The sequence below is a fragment of the Nannobrachium achirus genome (assembly GCF_963921795.1).
Source record: "Nannobrachium achirus genome assembly, chromosome: 5".
Taxonomy (NCBI): Eukaryota; Metazoa; Chordata; class Actinopteri; order Myctophiformes; family Myctophidae; genus Nannobrachium; species Nannobrachium achirus.
The window spans coordinates 13,696,124-13,718,010 of record NC_137814.1 but is presented as its reverse complement, the minus strand read 5'-3'; the positions used below and the strand labels follow the sequence as shown (position 1 = coordinate 13,718,010).

The following is a 21,887-nucleotide window of genomic DNA, read 5'->3' as shown; positions in this document are numbered from 1 at the left end:
ATAGTAACTCTGGTCCACCTCTACATCATGTGCAACAGATGGCAAATGTCAACATTGCTCAAATAAGCGTGACATAAAGTCCGCATAATACTTGATTATTGATGATTTTCTATAGGCCCTACTTTTATTTAGGTTATACGTGACAATACAAACGTTTAAACTTGAGAGAGTCGAAAGAAATGCTATGGCCCAGAGTGTGTACTACGCATGTATTCATTGACAAGAATATTAATAGGGGAGAATAAAAAAAAATGAACAACACTTATTATGGTATAGAGGACTGTGTGGGCGGGGGAGGGGTAGGGGGTATGGCAACGCCCACATAGTCTGCCTGTCCTCCCTTACGTCCTCAGAACACATATAAAAAGGCATGGCTCAGAGCACTGGAATCATTCACTTCTGCATCTTCAACTCAACTGAAACTGAAAAATGAGTGGGCGTGGAAAAGGCGGAAAGGGACTGGGGAAAGGAGGCGCCAAGCGTCATCGCAAGGTTCTTCGTGATAACATCCAGGGAATCACCAAGCCCGCTATCCGCCGTCTGGCTCGCCGTGGCGGTGTGAAGCGTATCTCCGGTCTGATCTACGAGGAGACCCGCGGTGTCCTCAAGGTCTTCCTGGAGAACGTGATCCGTGATGCCGTCACCTACACCGAGCATGCCAAGAGAAAGACCGTGACCGCCATGGATGTTGTCTATGCTCTGAAGAGACAGGGACGCACTCTGTACGGCTTCGGAGGTTAATAATGCTGACTTGATCTACCAACAAACAACCCAAAGGCTCTTTTAAGAGCCACCCACACGTTATGTAACGAGTTTATTCCCACTTTTGTAAATAACTACAGCTTTTAAACTGTACATGTCTATATATATATATATATATATATGAATACGATAAATTAACAATCCAATTACAAAACATGAATATACTGTGCTGCTAATCTGTGCTGTAATCCGACACGCACAACCAGGCAGAAACGTCTATTTCCACATTTGCCCAAAATAAGCCTAGCTTTGCTTCATAAACCCATTTCAAGCAGCACGAAAGTGGAGCCTCGCACACAATCCTTGACAAGCGCTTGTGACTCTGCCATTATTAGTGTATGGACATCTAGAGGCTGGAAAACACACCGAGTTCATTATCTTACTTTGAAATACTCAAAATACAGAGTTTACATTGTCCCAACTGAAGTTAACTGGAGTGATGGAACTAAGTCGAATCTGCTTTCATTGCCTTGAAGTAATAAACGGGCTAGGGTTCAGGAATGGAGAAAAATAAAGTAACACCCGGTTCTCTATTTTGTTTTTCTAAGCCCAGAAGAGAGCGGAATCACATTTACACATTATAATACTTAATTAACTATTTCTTATAATGCCATTGTCTCAATGAATGGACAGACTGAAATAGTCTATGACAGCACTGTTTCCTTTGGGGACCTTTATGGACATTAAAAATATACATTTACCCAAAGTGCATGTTTAGCCGCTCAAAATATTACAGGGACAATAGAGCGCACGAGCGGGAGAAATAATACAGAAATAAAGACACCGCCCTCTTTGTGGGAGGACCAGATCAGCCAATCATCTGCTGGGAGTCACACCACCACATTGGCATTGGCTGTGTATAAATAATGGTGCGACTGCGCTCTCTTACACATTCGTCTCTGCAAGTCACTGATAGAACAGTCAGGATGCCCGAAGTTGCGAAGCCAGCGCCCAAGAAGGGCTCCAAGAAAGCCGTCTCCAAGACCGCGGCGAAGGGCGGCAAGAAGCGCAGAAAGTCCAGGAAGGAGAGCTACGCCATCTACGTGTACAAGGTCCTGAAGCAGGTCCACCCTGACACCGGCATCTCTTCCAAGGCCATGGGCATCATGAACTCCTTTGTCAACGACATCTTTGAGCGCATCGCCGGTGAAGCCTCTCGTCTGGCTCACTACAACAAGCGCTCCACCATCTCATCCAGGGAGATCCAGACCGCCGTCCGCCTGCTGCTCCCCGGTGAGCTGGCCAAGCACGCCGTGTCCGAGGGCACCAAGGCTGTCACCAAGTACACCAGCTCCAAGTAAACTGAATATTCTACTGTCCTAAACCAACGGTCCTTTTAAGGACTACCCATCTTTTCAAGTAAAGGGTTTATCCGTGTAATTCTTGTGGTATTATGAACACATTAAATGATCACCTGAGCAAATGGAAACCGATGCTTGAACCGTTAAAGTATCTGTTTTAGTAAGTCTTCACTGAAAATGTCATACCTCTGATTTTGTATAACTTGGTTTGGTTTTGCACTGGTTTTCGTCTCATCTGTAGCCTACCTTAAACTGGAAATGACTTTGCAATTTTTACCAATGCAAATGAAGTATGCAGCCTTTTGTTTTGTTTACATGTCCAAATTGGCCATTTCAATTTCAACAATATGTAACATTGAGTTTAATGGGTGTTAATTTTATTGACGGTCAACAATTATTAGCATGATAGCCTCTGATCTGACCTAATTATGCTTGTAGTGAGGTCAAATCCATAAAAACTGGTGTGTTTTATAACATTCTCTATACTTCATGACAAGCGACCCAAACTGATAAGCTTTAAAGACGCTTTGTTAATATCACTCACACACACACACACACACACACACATGTTGATTTTAAAACAAAATACTTTGACACATATGACTTGTTTCACTTGTATTGCATTGCCAGACATCTCTCCTCATACCACGGTCACATGGTGCGAGTACTGGCTAAATAAGAGAACATGACACAAATGGGGCCCCTGCTAAAATATATGTATTATAAAGTTAACATTTTCGCAGCTGGCCTGGATTTTAATCCAATCACTTAATTGCCATTTTCCTCTAGCTATGGAGGCCTTGCTTGCAAACACACCCAAGACTTTGTTACATATTGGCCTAATTGTGTTAAACCACTGTTCGATTCGCTATTGTCCTGCCGTGTTGGTTCAACTTGACAGCAATAGTACCATTACACATCTATCTTATAGTATAGGGATTGGATATACATAATGTGATGATTTAAGAGGAGATGAATATCACTTGTAAACTAAGTAGGGCGCTATGACCAAAAATGAATAAGGGTCCTCAGAGGGACACAAAGCTTTTAGACACGGGGCAGGGCTCTGGGAGGAGCCATAGGGAGGACCGACGAGGTCACTACTGCTGATTGGAGGGGAGCACAGACACACTCACCCCGCGCTCTCATCCTTTGTTGTGATTGGTGGGGCTCACCCAGACACTACTTTCCTTTCTTTAGTCGAAGATATAAAAGGTCTCGCGCGCCGCTCAGCCGCACATTTCTTCAAGCAACTGCTCTAGAAATAAATCTACACGATGAGCGGAAGAGGCAAAACCGGCGGAAAGGCTAGGGCGAAGGCTAAGACTCGCTCATCCCGCGCCGGGCTCCAGTTCCCCGTGGGCCGTGTCCACAGGCTGCTGCGTAAAGGCAACTATGCCCAGAGAGTCGGTGCCGGCGCCCCGGTTTATCTGGCGGCTGTCCTCGAGTACCTGACCGCTGAGATCCTGGAATTGGCTGGAAACGCTGCCCGTGACAACAAGAAGACTCGTATCATCCCCCGTCACCTCCAGCTGGCCGTCCGCAACGACGAGGAGCTCAACAAACTGCTGGGCGGAGTGACCATCGCTCAGGGCGGTGTGCTGCCCAACATCCAGGCTGTCCTGCTTCCCAAGAAGACCGAGAAAACCGCCAAGAAGTAAATTTGATTCGTTTGACAAACCCCACAAAGGCTCTTTTAAGAGCCACCCACTATTTCAATACAAAGATGAATTCCCCTCAATATGTACATCTTCTATTGGCGCGAATATTCTTATGAGCATATGTCATACATTGCATGGATAGTGCCTCAGTTAAGAGTCCATATTGAAAGCTTAACCTTTGTGAATTAATTATACTTGTGTTAAATAGTTGCTGTGGTTGTATTTGTGGGATTAATCTATTTTCTATGAGAATCATAATACATGGTCCATTATGGCAGATCTGTGAGCACATTGACTTAAAGGAGTAGTTCACCCCCAATCATTTTTTCTATTGATTACTCACGCCATGGAGACCAGAGTTCAATAATATTTTTAGTTTTTCGTCACATCACATTCCCAAGACAAAAATTGATTCGAGTAAATTTACCCCCATTGATTCCATCTGGAACGAATGGGGGTACATTTATTGTTATCACATTTTAGTTTTAGGAATGTGACAAAAAACTAAAAATATTATTTAACTCTAGTCTCCATGGCGTGGTTAATCAATAGAAAAAAGGTCATTTTGGGGGTGAACTACTCCTTTAATGGAGAAAAATGATTTAAGACTAGATATGCATACATATTCTGTATACAAAAAAAACATCCCTGTGTCAAGTGTTATTTTGTCACTCAAGTATAAATGTTTATTTCTTGTCAAATCTCATGACACGATTCATTTTCAGTTTGCTGGAAAGTATTCCATTGTGTTATCTATATCTAACCCACTAGCAGCTCCAGTGTTCCCCACCAATTGGTAGCAAGTGACTTATGGTACCTCCCTAAAGAAGGCGGTTCCTGACCACTGACCAATCAGAGAATGACGGCGTTTCGCAGACACTGATAAAAGGCAGCAGTTTGCGCTATTTTAGCATTCTAAGCTCAACTTAGTCAAAGAAGAAGTCATGGCCAGAACCAAGCAGACCGCCCGTAAGTCCACCGGAGGTAAAGCCCCCAGGAAGCAGCTCGCCACCAAGGCAGCTCGTAAGAGCGCGCCGGCAACCGGTGGAGTGAAGAAGCCTCACCGTTACCGTCCCGGTACAGTGGCTCTGAGGGAGATCCGTCGTTACCAGAAATCCACCGAGCTGCTGATCCGCAAGCTGCCCTTCCAGCGCCTGGTGAGGGAGATCGCCCAGGACTTCAAGACTGACCTGCGCTTCCAGAGCTCCGCCGTCATGGCTCTGCAGGAGTCAGCCGAGGCTTATCTGGTCGGTCTGTTTGAAGACACCAACCTGTGCGCCATCCACGCCAAGAGGGTGACTATCATGCCCAAAGACATCCAGCTGGCCCGTCGTATCCGTGGAGAACGTGCTTAAACTATCCGTCACTGTCTGAACCCCAAAACGGCTCTTTTAAGAGCCACCAAATGTATTATTTGAAGAGCAATAATTCCCTGCTTCGTATTAGGGTAGACACAAACACTGTCCATTCACGTGCAATATTACGCAGGTAAGTGTTTGTTGCACGTTCACAAGGCAAATCAATGTTATTTACATGAACCGTAAACAACCAGCATAATTTCTTAACAAAATATTAAACAAGATGGCCATGGTAAACTAACCTTTTGCATATGCAAAAGTGGTCCTTTATCTCTGTATTGGGATCAAAGGCAGGCGCAGTGGAGTAAAATATAATGCATGTTAGATTGAGCATCGTCATAGCAAAAGAGAACAGAAAATTACTATATTCCGATTGTGAAAATAAAATGTAACTTCCGAACTACCATTAGTTAACATGTAATTATTAAATACATTGATTGTATTTTAGCTGGGCTGTAGCCCCATTTGCTTTGTCTTAATTTAGACATTTTGCTCATGTGGCATTTTAGACCAGTTTGCTACCAGTTCTAAATTATTAAGACACGGATCTTAATCAATTAATACAAGTTCTCACTAATGACAACTAATCACATAATTGATCGATCCTGATTGGCAGTGCCAAGACAAAAATATAAATAGGAACTCTTTGAATAAAGTTGTGGGTGGCTCTTAAAAGAGCCTTTGTGTTAAACTGGTTGTTGTGAGGCCGTTTACTTCTTCTTGGCAGCTGCCTTCTTGGGTTTCGCCGCCTTGGGTTTGGCTGCCTTCTTTGCTGGTGCTTTCTTAGCGGCAGTGGGTTTCTTCACTTTCTTTGGACTCTTGGCAGCCTTCTTGAGGCTCTTGGCTACAGCTTTCTTTGCAGCTGCAGGCTTCTTTGCCTTCTTGGGAGATTTTTTAGCGGCTGCGGGCTTCTTGGCTGCCGCCTTCTTGGGAGATTTCTTTGCCGCGGCGGGCTTCTTGGCTGCAGGCTTCTTGGCTTTGACTGCTTTCTTTTCCGCCTTCTTGTTGAGCTTGAAGGACCCAGAAGCACCGGTACCCTTGGTCTGAAGCAGGGTGCCGTTTGCTACCAGCCTCTTCACAGTGTTCTTAACGATTACCTTCTTCTTCTCCACGTCGACGCCGCCGGCGGACAGAGCCTTCTTGAGGGCGGCCAGAGACACACCGCTCCTCTCCTTGGAAGCTGTCACAGCATCGACGATGAGATCCTGGACGCTGGGACCGTCCGTCTTGGGTTTAGCGGCGGCCTTCTTCTTGGCTGCTTTAGCCGGGGCGGCGGCAGCTGGGGCTGGGGCGACTTCTGCCATTCTCTTCTGTATCGTATATCAGATGCACTGAAGTACAGTCTGAGTAGAGAGACTGAGAGGGGAGGAGGGGGTGGAACTTAAATGATTTGTGAGAACCATGTAGTCTCAACCCACTAGGTCAGTGCTCTGTGTGCTGCAGAATACTGGGACACTTGTGTTTTCTCTGCAACTTAAAACAGATAAAATACAGACTGAAAAATATATTGAAGTCAATAAACAAATGGGGCACATAGCAGACACGTTTCACTTCATAGTCAAATCATGTGGAGTGCTTAGTGCTCCTGTGTTTTGTTTGGAGACGTTAAAAATCTCAGATATACACCATTACAAGGAGAGTAGTTTGCCATCTTTCCCCCGTCATTTGGCTTTTAAAATACTTTTAATATAGAACAACCAGTTTCATATTTTCCGCAGAGCAAGATTTGATGGCTGGCTTTGAAATAAAAGTAAAACAGGTCGTCTGTGGCAAAGCTTTTTGTTTTAAAACTGAAACTTTCCAGTGTCGGCAAACACAGCACTGCTGTTGGCCTGCCCTGTGGCATGGACACTTATGAGAGGACACTGGTCATTTATCTGACTCTGCTAAGCTCTTGTTTTGTTAATAATCATAAGAAACCTGACATAGTTCATTTCAAGGCTTACATTTATGATTTATATGTATTTACATTTATGATTTATATGTATTCAAGGACGGTCAGTTAAAGGCCCAGTTCACCTCTGGGACAACCAGATCTGATTACTTATTATTTTATTGTTGTTTGGGACAAGATCAACACAATCCTGAGTTGTTGTTTTTTTGTGTTCAATCTGTGTTTTGAGATATGTTAGTATTTCAGCATGAATGGTGATGCATTTTGCATCATATGATGCATCTTGCATCCAATGGTGCCATTCACAAAACACAATGTAGGAGCACAGGCACAGCAGACGAAAATAAACACCACATAATATACATACTATTGTGTCAGCATTGAGTTAACTGACTGTACATAGGCCATACTGATACTTAAAAAGAACAATACCATTGTGCTTTCTTGGGTTTAAATCATATTTGTAGACCGTGTATCTAAACTGTACTGCCATGTACTTTTTTATGCGGGGTCTCGAGCTAGTTAGAAGCAAAGTAAAATAATGATGCTGTTATCATCCCAATCTTCCCTTTGGCTCTGTATGCCTAGGTATCCAATAGATTGCTGAGTAAATTGACACGCAGCCAGCATAATGAAAAGAGCTATATAAATAGAAACTTTTATTTATGCTATTACTTAGGTCGGGGGGACAGGCAGACCTTTCTGCGTGGGCGTTACCACCCCCCCCCCCCCCCCCCCTTACCCACCGAGAAGCTGTTTTCTTGATTGATTGATTGATTGAAGACTTTATTAGAAGTTTGCATAGAAAAAGGTACAGTTTCATGATGGTACAGTTCACTGGTACAAGGTCTTCTAAAAGGAGATCCTAGAAAAGACTAAGCTTATTTCCACAGGAAACCATTAAAGTATCTCATATAACATTGAATGACAGACGAATAGAAGAACACAGTACTATGCAGTAGATATAGTCAGAAAAAAAAATTAAAGAACAAAAAAACAGTAAGTTTATACAAACAGAAAGTATATACAAAGAACAGGCAGGGGGGGTAGGGCTGGGCTGGGCTAGGTTTGTTTTTACCAGTTGCGAACGGCTGCTGCCTGTAAGTGGGTTTTCAGGGCGATTTTAAAGGATGCTAGTGATCCACACTCCTTTAAGACCTTTGGTAAGGCATTCCACATTTTTGTGGTAAAGCAGAAGAACGAGTTTGACCCTTTCTTTGAGTTGACTCTGGGTTAAACGTGATCTGTGGCGCTGCCTCTGGTGTTGTAATTGTGGACATCCTCAACGTTTTTGAAGTATTTTGCCAGGTACATGGGTATCTTAGTGGTGTAGTGTATCTTGTACACCAGGCCCATTGCAAGTTGCTGTACTCTGTCATCTACTCTGAGCCACCCCACTATAACTGGTGAGTAGCGGTGAGGTGAGTCTGATAAGGAAGGTTAAGCAGGACCCTAATTAGTTTGTTTTGGGCTGTTTGGAGCTTAGTTTTTAGGGCTCGTGAAGCTGGATATTTCTGAAGCTAGACATTTTTTTGTGCTGTTGGGGCTTGCAGCCACATGAAGCTGGATATTTCGGCCGCAAAGCTGGACATTTTTTAAACCGGATAAATAAGTGGAGAGATTGAAAAATATCCGATTCACTGGGTCCGTGTAGACAGGGAACCCGGATATCTCTGAAGACTTTACTGTGTGTGTGCTTGTTAGACCTAGATATCTTTGTCGTGTGGACCTAGATATTTTTCTGTGGATATCTGAAAAAACGGGATATATGAAATATCCAGCTCTGTGTGGACCTAGATATTTTTCTATGTGGATATCTGAAAAAACGGGATATATGAAATATCCAGCTCCGTGTAGCCATGGCCATAGTGGCAGCCTACAGAATACAGATGGTGCTGATTACCTTTGCAATGTAAGGATATATTCCATAATCCTGTGTCAATGAAAAAGAAGGGGAAAAAAGCATGCGTCACCTGCTTTCCTCCTGCCTAGTCCAGACGGTCATGTTAGACTGGATAATGTCTGTGATTTTGGATATTGTACTATTGTGATTGATTTGGCATTAGTGTTCTTCTAGCTTATTGGGACTCAAACTGAAGTATGTCTTGTAGGCCTACTTGGCCTGAAAAAAGGGTATTGGAGCAACCCTATTTTCTAGTTCTTAGCTAAAGAAATCGGTATCGGAAAGAATCGGTTTTGGCAGGTCAGACCTTCATAAAACCGGTGGATCGGTATCGGCCAAGAATTTTGCTATCGGTCCATCTCTACTTATTTTAAATAATACATTACATATAATAAAAAGAAACTTGGCATAGCTCATGCAGTCTTGCAAAATGCATACCTTTTACAGTTATATCACTGGTGTTTCACATGACAGATTAAAACAACAATGCTTTGCACCAACACAGGTAGTTTAGGTATTATGCAGCCATATATGTTGCATATTTGTGATAGTATGCTTTCAATTTGCCTGTTAAAATAGTGTATAATGACAACTAGCAAAAATGCAGATCTACAAGCTAAAACACGCCTTTTGAAGTGCTGTAAGATTGTAGATTGGCTATTTTAACTAATTTAGACAAATCTTACATGATCATTTGTGGAAAAGCCTTGAATAGGTCCCCAAATATATAGGACCAACATGGTTGTTTGTTGGTGATTATAAAGATACATTCATACTCAAAGGATTAGAGGAAACCCATTGCATTTAATATGGATCACTGATAAATGATGTGAAAATAGCAGATCTACAAGCCGTGAGCTTGTAGATCTGCTATAGCATAACTGGTATAGAGCTGCTATATTGACGTTGTAAAGTTTTATTTATTAGATTATTTCATTTTCAGGTAAGTGTGATAGTGGGACATGCAAAAGGAAGCAACCAATTTTATTCATATGGATCCTCTGTTTTGAGAGAGAGAGAGAGAGAGAGAGAGAGAGAGAGAGAGAGAGAGAGAGAGAGATTGTATTGTATCATATTGCAGTCTGACATGATTGATATTCAGACTCATCCTGCATATTGGTTTTAGAGCTTAAATTACATTGAGAACCTGTCAAAATGTATATCTGACAGTTGGCATAAAATAAGTCAGAATTATGTTTTTTTTTTATTAGTATTGATTTGACAATTGACAAAAAAACAAAACAAAAAAGTTTTAAAACTATGGTATTGATCTGACATTTGGTCAAAAAGTCAGAAATTGCAATGTTGGGAAATTGTGTTTATGCTATAACTTACTGCAATATAATTACGTTTTATAGTACGCACGCACGCAAGCACACACACACACACACACACACACACACACACACACACACACACACACACACAAGAGCTGTCAGGAACAATGCTTTTAGTAAGCTTTAAATTAAAACATGGAAGTGTTTTACTATTGTAGTTTTACTGTGATTTATTTACATTAACCACTTCAGACTTTGCTATTATGCCAAATTGGAAATAGCTGACCTACACAATGCCATAACGATGCATTGAGAGTTTGTAGATGGGCATTTTCGTATGTTTTATGTTTTTATTTTTCTGCTTTATTGTAATCATTGTAATTAACTCCTTTCCAAGTGTAGGAGCAGCGGTTCTACTACAAGTCTCTCTCGGGTGACTGAACTTCTCACCTCATCTCTAAGGGAGATACCAGCGGGCACGTCCTGATAAGGCAAACGCCGATAAGGCAAACGCCGATAAGGCAAACTAATGTACTAAACCTCCCTTTGTTATGGTGAAATGTGAGCTCACCTGCATCGCGTTTCATGATCCCATTCATGCGTTTATCGTGCGCTTGCCCACGGCCTGGGCATAAATATAACGATTGCATTCACCACAGCTTCGTAACTCGCGCGGCCGGCGGACACTCGCGCCTGCGGCGCTCGGGCGCGAAGAGCAGGACCAAGGTCCGCTGGCCTTCGCGCCGCTTGTAATGTCGTGGACAATAACTGTGACATATAACCATTGTATTGCTTTTGTATCTTTTGTATTGCTTTTTGTAGCTTTTGTATCCTTATTCATTTCACCATAACAAAAGGAGGCTACTCTGTTGCATTTTGTCTTAACGGCGTTTGCCTTATCGGGGTTTGCCTTAAGGGGATGTCCCCATACCAGCCACCAGTTTCTCTCATTCGTCAACAAGACCCCGAGATAAACTCCTCCACCTGGAGTAAAGCCTCATTCCCTACTTGGACTGCACAATCCAACGTTAAATTCAGTTAGTTTTGGCTTTAACCTGAGTATGAATTTATCTTTATAATTAGCTGGACTGAGGTGACCAGACCCAAAACGAGGAGTGACCGACAGAGATCCTTAACCACAACTATGTTGGCCCTGTATATTTGGGGAAATATTCAAAGCTTTTCCCCAAATGTTCATACAATATTTGTATAATATAGTGAAAATAGCCGATTTATAAGCTCACCGTTGTTCATTAGGCATTTAAGCTTGTATATCTGCCATTTTTGCTTGTTGTCATAATAATATGACAATAGGCCTTAAGTGCTTGCTGCATATCACAAGTCTGTGAAATGCAGTGATGCAAATGCAGTCTTTCGAGTGACCTATGTTTAGACAAACTGCTGTAAATGTGTGCTTTAATCATTAATGTAAAAAAAAGAAAAATATCAACCCAAGCCAAGAATCTTGGTGTAGTCCTGGACTCAGACCTGCATTTTAACAGGCACGCGAGCGCACACACACACACACACACACACACACACACACACACACACACACACACACAGCTTTTTTTAGTCATATATAATGTATTATTTAAAATACGTTATTATTGTGGACCAGAGTCAAATAATGGTGTTACAAATGAAGACAACAGTAAGGCTAGGTAGGCTACGATAGCGATTGTGCACATCCCCTTTACAGGGCTGGCTATGTGGGTCATTTCCAGCAGACTTCAAATATATATATTTGAAGAAAATATATTTCTATTTGAGGGACAAAATGAAACCTGACTCGATGACAAAGATTGAATTGACATATCATGGTGCACAACAGGAGGAATAACTACTTTATTTGTTCATGTAAGTAAGGAACGAAACCATCCACTTCACAACACAATGTTCTCATAAAGGACATTTATGAACCTACATTTTCACAAGCTTCTCCAAGTCCCAGTTCATACGAATTACATGGACCAGATTCACAGCAGCTGCAAAAATGAATTAAAATAGCCCCTGTATGCTACAATGTGGCCATTTATTTATAACCATCAAATCGTCCACTGTGTGGAATGCATGTTAGTTACATATCTAGCTTGATCTTAACATGTTAAGCACTATTATATACATAACAGGTTTAGTGTTTTTATCTTGTAGTCAATTTACTTGTATGGCATCTTTAGGTCACTCCAAGAGTGTCTGGTCTATTGCCAATAGAAAGAAGGAAAGAAGAAAATAAAATGTGCAAGGAAGGCCCCGTGGTATTAGGTTTCATTAAGTCCTCTTGCTAGTATTCGGATCAACTCTCGCTTGAAAATGTGGGTGGTCCTTAAAAGGACCGTTTTGTTTTTAATAGCAGACTATTCGGTTTACTTGGAGCTGGTGTACTTGGTGACAGCCTTGGTACCCTCAGACACGGCGTGCTTGGCCAGCTCACCGGGGAGCAGCAGGCGGACGGCGGTCTGGATCTCCCTGGATGAGATGGTGCGGCGTTTGTTGTAGTGACCCAAACGAGAGGCTTCACTGGCGATGCGCTCAAAGATGTCGTTGACAAAGGAGTTCATGATGCCCATGGCCTTGGAAGAGATGCCGGTGTCAGGGTGGACCTGCTTCAGGACCTTGTACACGTAGATGGCGTAGCTCTCCTTCCTGGACTTTCTGCGCTTCTTGCCGCCCTTGGCGGCGGTCTTGGAGACGGCTTTCTTGGAGCCCTTCTTGGGCGCTGGCTTAGCAACTTCGGGCATTTTGACGGTATTCTATCAGAGATTGCAGAGACGAATGTGACGAGAAAGCGCAGTCGCACCATTATTTATACACAGCCAATGCCAATGGTGTTGTGTGACTCCCAGCAGATGATTGGCTGATCCTCCTACAAAGAGGGCGGTGTCTTTATTTTTGTATTATTTCTCCCGCTCGTGCGCTCTATTGTCCCTGTAATATTTTGAGCGGCTAAACATGCACTTAAGGCTAAATGTATATTTTAATGTCCATAAAGGTCCCCAAATGGAAACAAGCCATAATGCTTTATTGACTAACAAAGTATAGACTATATCAATCTGTCTATTCATTGAGACAATGACATTATTCCCAATATTAGTCTATAATATAAGAAATAGTTAATGTGTGTGTGTGTGTGTGTGTGTGTGTGTGTGTGTGTGTGTGTGTTACTTTATTTTTCTCCATTCCTAGCCCGTTTATTACTTCAAGACAATGGATGCAGAATCGATTTAGTTCCATCACTCCAGTTAACTTCAGTTTGGACATTGTAATGTAAACTCTGTATTCTGAGTATTTCAAAGTAAGAGAATGAACTCAGTGTGTTTTCCCGCCTCTACATGTTCATAGACTAATAATGGCAGAGTCACAAGCGCTTGTTTAAACCCAGTTGTACTATGGTTCATCGCAGAGCGTATACCTTTCACGTGCTGCTTAAAATGTCTATGAAGCAAAGCGATGTTTAATTTGGGAAAATGTGGAAAAAGAGTCAATAGACATTTTTGCCTGGTCGTGTGTCGAATTACAACATTGTGTATCTTTAGCAGCACAGTATAGTCACGTTTTGGATTATTAACTGACCATATTGTATATATATCTATATATATTCACATATGCACAAAAGTGGGAATAAACTCGTTACATAACGTGTGGGTGGCTCTTAAAAGAGCCTTTGGGTTGTTGGTAGATCAAGTCAGTGGTTTTAACCTCCGAAGCCGTACAGAGTGCGTCCCTGTCTCTTCAGAGCATAGACAACATCCATGGCGGTCACGGTCTTTCTCTTGGCGTGCTCGGTGTAGGTGACGGCATCACGGATCACGTTCTCCAGGAAGACCTTGAGGACACCGCGGGTCTCCTCGTAGATCAGACCGGAGATGCGCTTCACACCGCCACGGCGAGCCAGACGGCGGATAGCGGGCTTGGTGATGCCCTGGATGTTATCACGAAGAACCTTGCGATGACGCTTGGCGCCTCCTTTTCCCAGTCCTTTTCCGCCTTTGCCACGCCCACTCATTTTAATGCTGCGGATCAGTTGAAGATGCAGAAGTGAATGGCTTCAGAGCTGTGAGCCATGCCTTTTTATCTGTGTTCTGAGGACGTAAGGGAGGACAGGCAGACTATGTGGGCGTTGCCATACCCCCTACCCCTCCCCCGCCCCACACACACCCTTGTTCATTTTGTCAATGTACATGTGGTGTTACTGAATACATGCATAGTACACACTCTGGGCCATAGCATTTCTTTCGACTCTCTCAAGTTTAAACGTTTGTATTGTCACGTATAACCTCAATCAAGTATTATGCGGACTTCATGTCACGCTTATTTGAGCAATGTTGACATTTGCCATCTGTTGCACATGATGTAGAGGTGGACCAGAGTTACTATGTATAATAATGTATATGATTTTGAACCTGAACAATGGTAGTAGGCTACTATTCAATATCAATGTTGTTGAATTTGAACCAAACATACTAGTAGTCAGGACAATGGCAAATCGAACAGTGATTTATGGACTAACATACAAAACTAGGTCATAGGGGAGGTGTGGCTGGGGTTGCAAGCTAAAGTGAGAAATGGCCGTATTCATAATGTAGGACAAAGTTAGGCTGCGTTAATGTTTAACTTTGTCATGTTATCATTCATTATTTGTGAGTGGTATTAGACCATTTAACACACATGTCCATTGAAACAGGCTGGTTATTATTCCAGTGCTCATATGGTGTATAAAAGTGAGGATACTCTTATAAAATGAAGTGGTTGGCTCTTAAAAGAGCCTTTTGTGGGTATAATAGAGATGGAACAAATGGTTTACTTCTTTTTGGGGGCTGCCTTCTTTGCGGCCTTGGGTTTGGCAACCTTCTTGGCTGGAGCTTTCTTGGCTGCTGCGGGCTTCTTTGCCACTTTCTTGGGGCTCTTGGCGGCCTTATTCGGGCTTTTAGCTGCTACTTTCTTGGCGGCGGGCTTCTTGGCTTTCTTGGGCGATTTCTTGGCGGCTGCGGGCTTCTTTGCCGCCGCCTTCTTGGGCTTCTTAGCCGCTGCGGGTTTCTTGGCGGCAGCGGGCTTCTTTGCTTTAACTGCCTTCTTTGCAGCAGGCTTCTTCGCCTTCACCGCCTCTGCCTTGTTCATCTTGAAGGACCCGGACGCGCCGGTGCCTTTGAGCTGGACCAGGGTGCCTTTAGCGACCAGGCTCTTGACGGCGATCTTGACGCGGGCCTTGTTCTTCTCCACATCGTAGCCGCCGGCAGCCAGGGCTTTCTTGACCGCAGCCAGAGACACACCGCTCCGCTCCTTGGAGGCGGACACGGCCTTGACGACCAGCTCAGCGACGCTGGGGCCAGTCTTCTTGGGTCGGGGAGCCGCCTTCTTCTTAGCGGCCTTGGCCGGAGCTGGGGCGGGTGCTGGTGCTACTTCTGCCATAGTTGTCTCGGATAGTCGCTCGTCCTTCCTTCTATAAAGTAAAGTCTGTCACACTGGTGCTGAACGCTCCGAAGGGGCTGGACTTAAACACCACATGAGAACCATATAGAGACAACATACACACAGCTCCTCTTGTCTAGGTGGCTTAATGTGCCACTTGTGTTTTCTCCTCGATTAAAACAAGTTATAACAAACTGCGGTGCATGTTATGAAATGAAACAAAGAGCTGCCCAGTTAGCACACATGTGCCTTTTTGTTATCAATATAACTGCGATGAAAAAAGCCCTCTCGTTTTTAAGTGATACGCTCAAAACATCACCCTTGCACAGCCAGAGCACAGTGTTTCCTCTGTCATTTTGCTTCTAAAACATTTTAAACTACGTTAAATTAACAACAATACTCACAATACTCTTAGCAGACATACCTGGCGACGCAATGCCATGCAATAAACTTTGGTTTCACATCCGTTTTGCTATAAACAGAAGGTTTTCTGACCCCAGTAAACACACTCCAGTTGACAGCAGCATGATGGTGGAGTTCCAATGACAGATGAAAACAGATGTTTGAGATAAGTGTATTAAGAGAATTGTGCAGAGTTCAACGTACAGTACAGCAAGTCAATAGTTCACCCATAGTTGCCTTCTGCTGAAACAAAACATAATTTCACAGATATATGGAGTTACAGATTACATTAGTCACATTCTGATTGGACAATTATAACATAACAATGGATATCAGATGTTTTCGTGTCTTGGGCCCCGTAGCCAGAAGGACATATGCCAAATATGGCTTGGCGTTATCCAATGTCCTGGGCAGTATGACCTTATTGAGATATTATTGCTGTGTTCATCCTCCTGCAGTGGAGACATCTCATCACGTGCATTAGTTATTTGTTCAAAAACCTTGACACTTTTAACACTGAAGTTGGTGTTTTAAATATAATAGATATTAAAATGGTTTTAACCCATCAGTCAGTATTGTGTATCTTAGTATCATGGTTATACTATCATGGTAGTATCATGTCAGTATCATGTTCAGAATCATGGTCAGTACGTGTCATGTCAGTATCATAGAGAAGAAACAATCTGCACTCACTGTAGAAGTCTAAGGGTCGATTCAGACTCGTATAAGGAGCCTAACTTATTTTGGTTCGGCACTAGCTGTCCAGACCCAAATATGTTTTCGAGAGAGCTCGTCCACATCTGGTGCTGCTGCTAACTGGACCTCCAGTCCATTCAGCGTGTAGGCACGAGGGCCATTCAGATATGTATCCGCTCATTTATCGGCCACAAACGTTTTCATGCCAAGGACCTCCAATATTTGCAAGAGACTTCGGTAGCTAGGCTCCTTATAAGAGTCTGAATCGACCCTAAAGGTGTCAGCAGAGGTATCAATAATACAAATTGCATGTATAAACAGGGCCTATAAAATGAATATATTGGTTCCAGCCCATAGACCCGCCCACTCTCTGAGCGGTTTCTCTCATCAGCTGAGTCTGAAATCAGGCTAGCGAATATAATAAAACTTGGCAATGGTCCATATGTATTTTTATATATTAGAAAGTCCAATGCCTTGTCTTGGTTATATGACAATGGCGCTGTCTTATGAGTGCATCTGGCCAGAAGATGTCTACCCTTCACACAATTTGTCACTCCATAACAATGCAGAAGAGAAACTGTTGCAACAGCACGTTATCTGTTGAACAGTTCAAGTCACCTTAAAGCCTTTACACGAGGGTTAGACAAGATAACTAAACTAAGTAATTTGATTAGAATGATATGGTTTATATATGTATGTTTTGCTCTGCAGATGCTGACCCCCTCAACCCATCCTACGCATTGAGAAGCCACTGATAGACATGCTAATTTACATTCACACCAAAATACTTAAAGATGTGTGGTCATGAATGATTCAGAGCTTTGTACAGAAGTGGCTCATCTCAGGACCCAGCAGGGAGTTCATTGTCTTGCACTGGCCTACTCGGTAACGATGCAACTCAGGAACAATGCCAGTTGGTAAGGCATAGTTGCACCAAGGACTAAGGAATTACATCAAAATCACTCCTGTTCACACGAGTGAAGTGATCATCCGCCTCGAGGGTTTCTGATGAAGATGATGTGGCATTACGCCACAGGATAGGGTGGTCAAATATCATTATTTCACTCCCTATCCAAAGCCTGTATTAAAGAGCTGGAGAGACAGACCCCTGTTACTGAACAAACAATCTATAGAAATGATTGCTATCAGAGCATAGAGTTTTTACATTGTTTGAAAAGAAACATTTGTACACATAATAGTAATAATAATAATAATGCTCATCATCATCTCACATCACCACCCACAAAATGCTGAAACCCAACTTCCACCTCCACTTTGAGAAGCCACTGATTTACTTTTGAAGATGTGGGCAAATCTTTCAGAGATTCCTAAAAGGATGTCTTTGAAAGTATTCACTGATCAGGAATGTTTACCTCTCTCATAGTTCTACTATACTAGACCTTACCCGTTTGAAGATATGTGCTCCAATATATGTGCAGAGTGTGGGTTATGGAGAAATTAACTGTAATTGGTGCGTGTGTGAGAATATGTGGGAGCATCATAATGTAAGGAGCAACCCATGGAGGAGTGTATATTTTTTGATGGATACAAATAATTTAACAGCTAAATTAGGTGAATATATAGAAGTATGGGGATGTATGCGCTTGCCATACCCGTCGGAAGATAAGACACACATCAAATGCACCCGGTGCATTAGTGACCCGTGCATGCAGGCAAACCACATATATGAGAGAGAGAGAGAGAGAGAGAAAGAGAGAGAGAGAGAGACACTGCAACATTCCTAACTGTGTGTGTTAGCCTGATACTTCAGTCCGCACATCACCACCCCCTGTTGGTGGGTGGTTTGTAGTGGAAAAGCATTTACTGACTGACTGACTGACCTCCTACTGACTGACCTCCCTAATTATATGATAGATACCAGAAATATGAATATATTGTCCATGCATGGAGTTCTCATCTGGATTTGGTATGAAGCTTCTTGCCGAGTACAACACAATGAAACAATGCCTCCCCTTCCCCTGCAGGCTGGATCTGTGGAGTCAACCCAATGTATGAGTTGGGGTGTGATTGGGTTGGTGGAGCTGAAACCGTGTGAAAGCACACACAAACAGGTTTGACTATGAATACCAGCAGGGCCATCGTTCTACTTCTAGGCCAGGTCTATCTTTTGTTCTGGGGGGGGGGGGGGGGGGGGGGGGGGCAAAGCTTTGTGATAGAAACTTTGTTATTGTTTTTTTTTACACAAACCACTCCTTATTATTAGCTGATAATAGCAGATCTTCAAGATCACAATACCTTGCGCTGTGAGGCGTTTGAGCTTGTAGATCGGCTATTTTCGGCAGAGGTGTGGTGTGGAGGGTAAAAAAGAGCAGACCAGAGCCAATGGTCAAGTTAACTAAGTTATTGAGGGTGGTTAAATTTCAGAAAATACACATTAATATGAACCTATTTATAGAAAAGATTAATTGACACAACGCTGATGACACTCAAACAAGTCTATGAAGCTATCTAAGAAAATGTTTAATCTGCAACGCAATTTTATAAAATACAGCAGGGGTTGTTAACATGTCTGACATAAAGTGCCATGTTTTCGATGTTCTTAATAGTCAGTGTGCTATATCAACATTAGGTTTAACATGAAACCACATCAAATTGTATTTTTTCTTTCACATCAGGATGTAATGATTAGCAATAACCTCATCTAAAATTATATCTCCCAGACTCCCTACCCTGTCAGTGTTAGGAGTTTGAATGAATGTTGAATTGTGTGCAGAATGTAGCCTAATGTTTATGTAGATTTGACTTAATTTAATTTAACTTTTTGAATTTATTTTCAAAGAAAAAATCTCTCACACTTATGCCAGTGTGCTAATGATCATCTTCCCTGTGCCAAAATTGGCACCCGTGCCTAAGGTTGCCTATATGCACCTGCAATACATTATATAGTGGGGGTCCCTGCTTCATCGCTCTCTCTCTCTCTCTCTCAGCTTGATGACCAGAGCAGTGGTCCCAAACATTTTCAAGTCAAAGATCCCAAAATGAATATGTAAGATTTGTGGCAAAATGCGTCCCAAAAATATATTAGCCTATACATTTCAAAATAGCTGGTCTACAAAGACACATCAATGTGACACATTGTGAACTTGTAGGCCAGCTAAGTGGTTCCATTTTACTGGTAAATCGGTGAATCCAAATCAAACTTGAAAAACGTTGATTAAATACGTGTCTATTTCAGAACTTCTTCCTTTTAAATGGAATACTACTGTACTTGTACTGTAGCCTACTGTAAGACTTATGTCAACACTGTTAACCCATCAAAACATGTCATTATCATTTCACATTTTAGCGATATAGGCTACTGTATATGCAGTATACAGTGTAATGTAGGATCATCAGTGTGGTAGCCAGCCCACTTACTAGACAATGCAGGGTGTAACATATCTAGGCAGGCAGTCATATGAGGTAGCCTAGTGTTGCCATGCACTTTGAACTTGGGCCAGGTGAGAGAGCTAATACACAGTAATAACAGTCATCTGCATGCATGCGTTTGCAAGAAAATATTTGGGTGGAAATTAAAAACTATTTTGAATGTTCCAGACCATTACTCAATGCAGCTCTTGAAGAAAAACATGAAAAACAGAGCATTTTCCCTTTTTTTTTGTGGACTAGAACATTGTACACATTGGCCCATTTTAGATTTTTGTATTGGGATAAAAATATATAAAATAAAAAAAATACCTTTTTTTAAGAGCTCTTTCCTTTGTCAGTTCCAAATCAACACACAACACATGTGAAAATGAGTTTTCTCAAACGGGTGGCTGGCATCTCCCTTAGAGATAGGGTGAGAAGTTCAGTCACCCGAGAGAGAGTAGAACCGCTGCTCCTACGCCAAAAGTAGTCAGCTTAGGTGGTTCGGGCATACGGATGCCTCCTGAGCGTCTTCCTAGGAAGGTCCTCTTTGCACGTCTGGGAGGAGACCCTGTGGCAGACCAAAGACCAGATGGAAGGAATACATGTCCACACTGGCCTGGGAACACCTCAGGATACCCCAGAGGAAGTGGACAAAGTTGCTCAGGAGAGGGAAGAGGAATTCACATTTGGGTCTGTCACCCCCGCGACCCGATTTCGGATTATCGGTTGAATATGGATGGGCAGAATAAAAGGACACACACACACACACACACACACACACACACACACACACCTAGTATTTCCTGTTGAAAGCACTGTATATAAAAAAACACAGTTATACATTAAAAAACGTGCATAGGCCTACTGTGTTTTTTTTGTACATAATTGTCATTTTATTATTTTCCATGGTCAATAAAAAGGTAAAGATTCAGTCCCATGAATTAATATCATTACATCATATTTTTTTCAGTTTCCAAAAAACATAAAATTACAAATCATAATACAAACAAATAGGTTAAGTATACACCATATAAACAAACCCTGACTGTTTTATCGTCAGGTACAGCAACACCCCCCCCACCCCACCCCACCCCACCCCAAACACCACCCGTACTCCCAACTCTAGCACAAAAGTCATGACAATACATCAGTTAGTATCGGTAATAATAAAAAAAGACAAAAAAAAAAGACAAAATCCAATAAACTTCCCGTTTTAAAAAGCGCTTAAACGTTTACCTACATCGTAAGGGCAACCTTTGACCTCAGACGGTGTGTACAGAATATTAGAGCACTGGTTCTCAACGGTGGGTTCGGGCACCCGACCAGGGGTCCACATAATGGACCCTTACAGGGTCCGTAACTCTGAGAGTTACTTTGTAGATTGGAGTTCCAGTACAACAGCTTGAGGAACCAAATATAACAGGACACCAGTTCTCCAATCACTCAATGGAGGCCGCTGCCATGTACTACTCGGTTTTGAATGGTGTTCTCGGGCTTGATAGTTTACTTCAGACGTTTATATTTAATTTCAAGGACCCTCCGTTTGATATACATTGATATACAACGGACCCGCATGCAGGGCCGTTTTTTAGCTATAGGCGGACTAGGCGGTCGCCTAGAGCGCCAGCCTAGAGGGGGCGCCGAAATGGAGGGAGTGGACCCAAACCAGCCCAAAACCGAATAAATTCACGGCAAAACCCGCAAAAATCGCGCGCGCGCGGGAGTGGGGGGGCGCATTCGAGAGAGCTCGCCTAGAGCGCCGATTAGGCGCGCTACGGCCCTGCCCGCATGTATTTATTTATTTTAATTATTTTTAATCTCAGTCGCCAATCAATCAAGACTGTGCAATCTT

The 21,887-nt window shown here is 42.6% G+C and overlaps 8 protein-coding genes across 13 annotated transcripts in view; 5 read left to right on the top strand and 3 right to left on the bottom strand.

Annotated features, from left to right (window-relative positions):
- Positions 1-21,887, top strand: part of LOC308286230 (histone H1-like) — a gene marked incomplete at both ends in the record, with an annotated part of 28,052 nt that overhangs the window by 1,046 nt on the left and 5,119 nt on the right. The gene's annotated exons all lie outside the window — the stretch shown is intronic.
- Positions 430-741, top strand: LOC308286240 (histone H4; the record flags this gene model as incomplete). The annotated part of the gene is made up of 1 exon (XM_080727215.1): positions 430-741. The coding sequence occupies one exon, from the start codon at positions 430-432 to the stop codon at positions 739-741; it is 312 nt and encodes a 103-aa protein (XP_080583341.1).
- Positions 1,689-2,063, top strand: LOC308286236 (histone H2B-like; the record flags this gene model as incomplete). The annotated part of the gene is made up of 1 exon (XM_080727211.1): positions 1,689-2,063. One exon carries the CDS (start codon positions 1,689-1,691, stop codon positions 2,061-2,063), a length of 375 nt encoding a protein of 124 aa, XP_080583337.1.
- LOC308286235 (histone H2A-like) lies at positions 3,341-3,724 on the top strand (the record flags this gene model as incomplete). Its single annotated transcript, XM_080727210.1, has 1 exon — positions 3,341-3,724. The coding sequence occupies one exon, from the start codon at positions 3,341-3,343 to the stop codon at positions 3,722-3,724; it is 384 nt and encodes a 127-aa protein (XP_080583336.1).
- LOC308286234 (histone H3.2) lies at positions 4,669-5,079 on the top strand (the record flags this gene model as incomplete). Its single annotated transcript, XM_080727209.1, has 1 exon — positions 4,669-5,079. The coding sequence occupies one exon, from the start codon at positions 4,669-4,671 to the stop codon at positions 5,077-5,079; it is 411 nt and encodes a 136-aa protein (XP_080583335.1).
- The window catches only part of LOC308286232 (histone H1-like), a gene marked incomplete at both ends in the record, with an annotated part of 38,400 nt that continues 22,305 nt past the window's right edge, over positions 5,793-21,887 (bottom strand). Inside the window, 2 exons of one of the 4 annotated variants that reach the window (XM_080727207.1) lie at positions 5,793-5,846; positions 14,990-15,565. In XM_080727207.1, coding sequence (XP_080583333.1) covers positions 5,793-5,846; positions 14,990-15,565 — 630 coding nt within the window. Of the gene's footprint in view, positions 5,850-14,956; positions 15,566-21,887 lie in introns of those variants that run through there. The other 3 variants (XM_080727206.1, XM_080727204.1, XM_080727205.1) reach the window with 3 other exon arrangements.
- On the bottom strand, positions 12,523-12,897 carry LOC308286237 (histone H2B-like; the record flags this gene model as incomplete). Its single annotated transcript, XM_080727212.1, has 1 exon — positions 12,523-12,897. One exon carries the CDS (start codon positions 12,895-12,897, stop codon positions 12,523-12,525), a length of 375 nt encoding a protein of 124 aa, XP_080583338.1.
- On the bottom strand, positions 13,851-14,162 carry LOC308286238 (histone H4; the record flags this gene model as incomplete). Its single annotated transcript, XM_080727213.1, has 1 exon — positions 13,851-14,162. One exon carries the CDS (start codon positions 14,160-14,162, stop codon positions 13,851-13,853), a length of 312 nt encoding a protein of 103 aa, XP_080583339.1.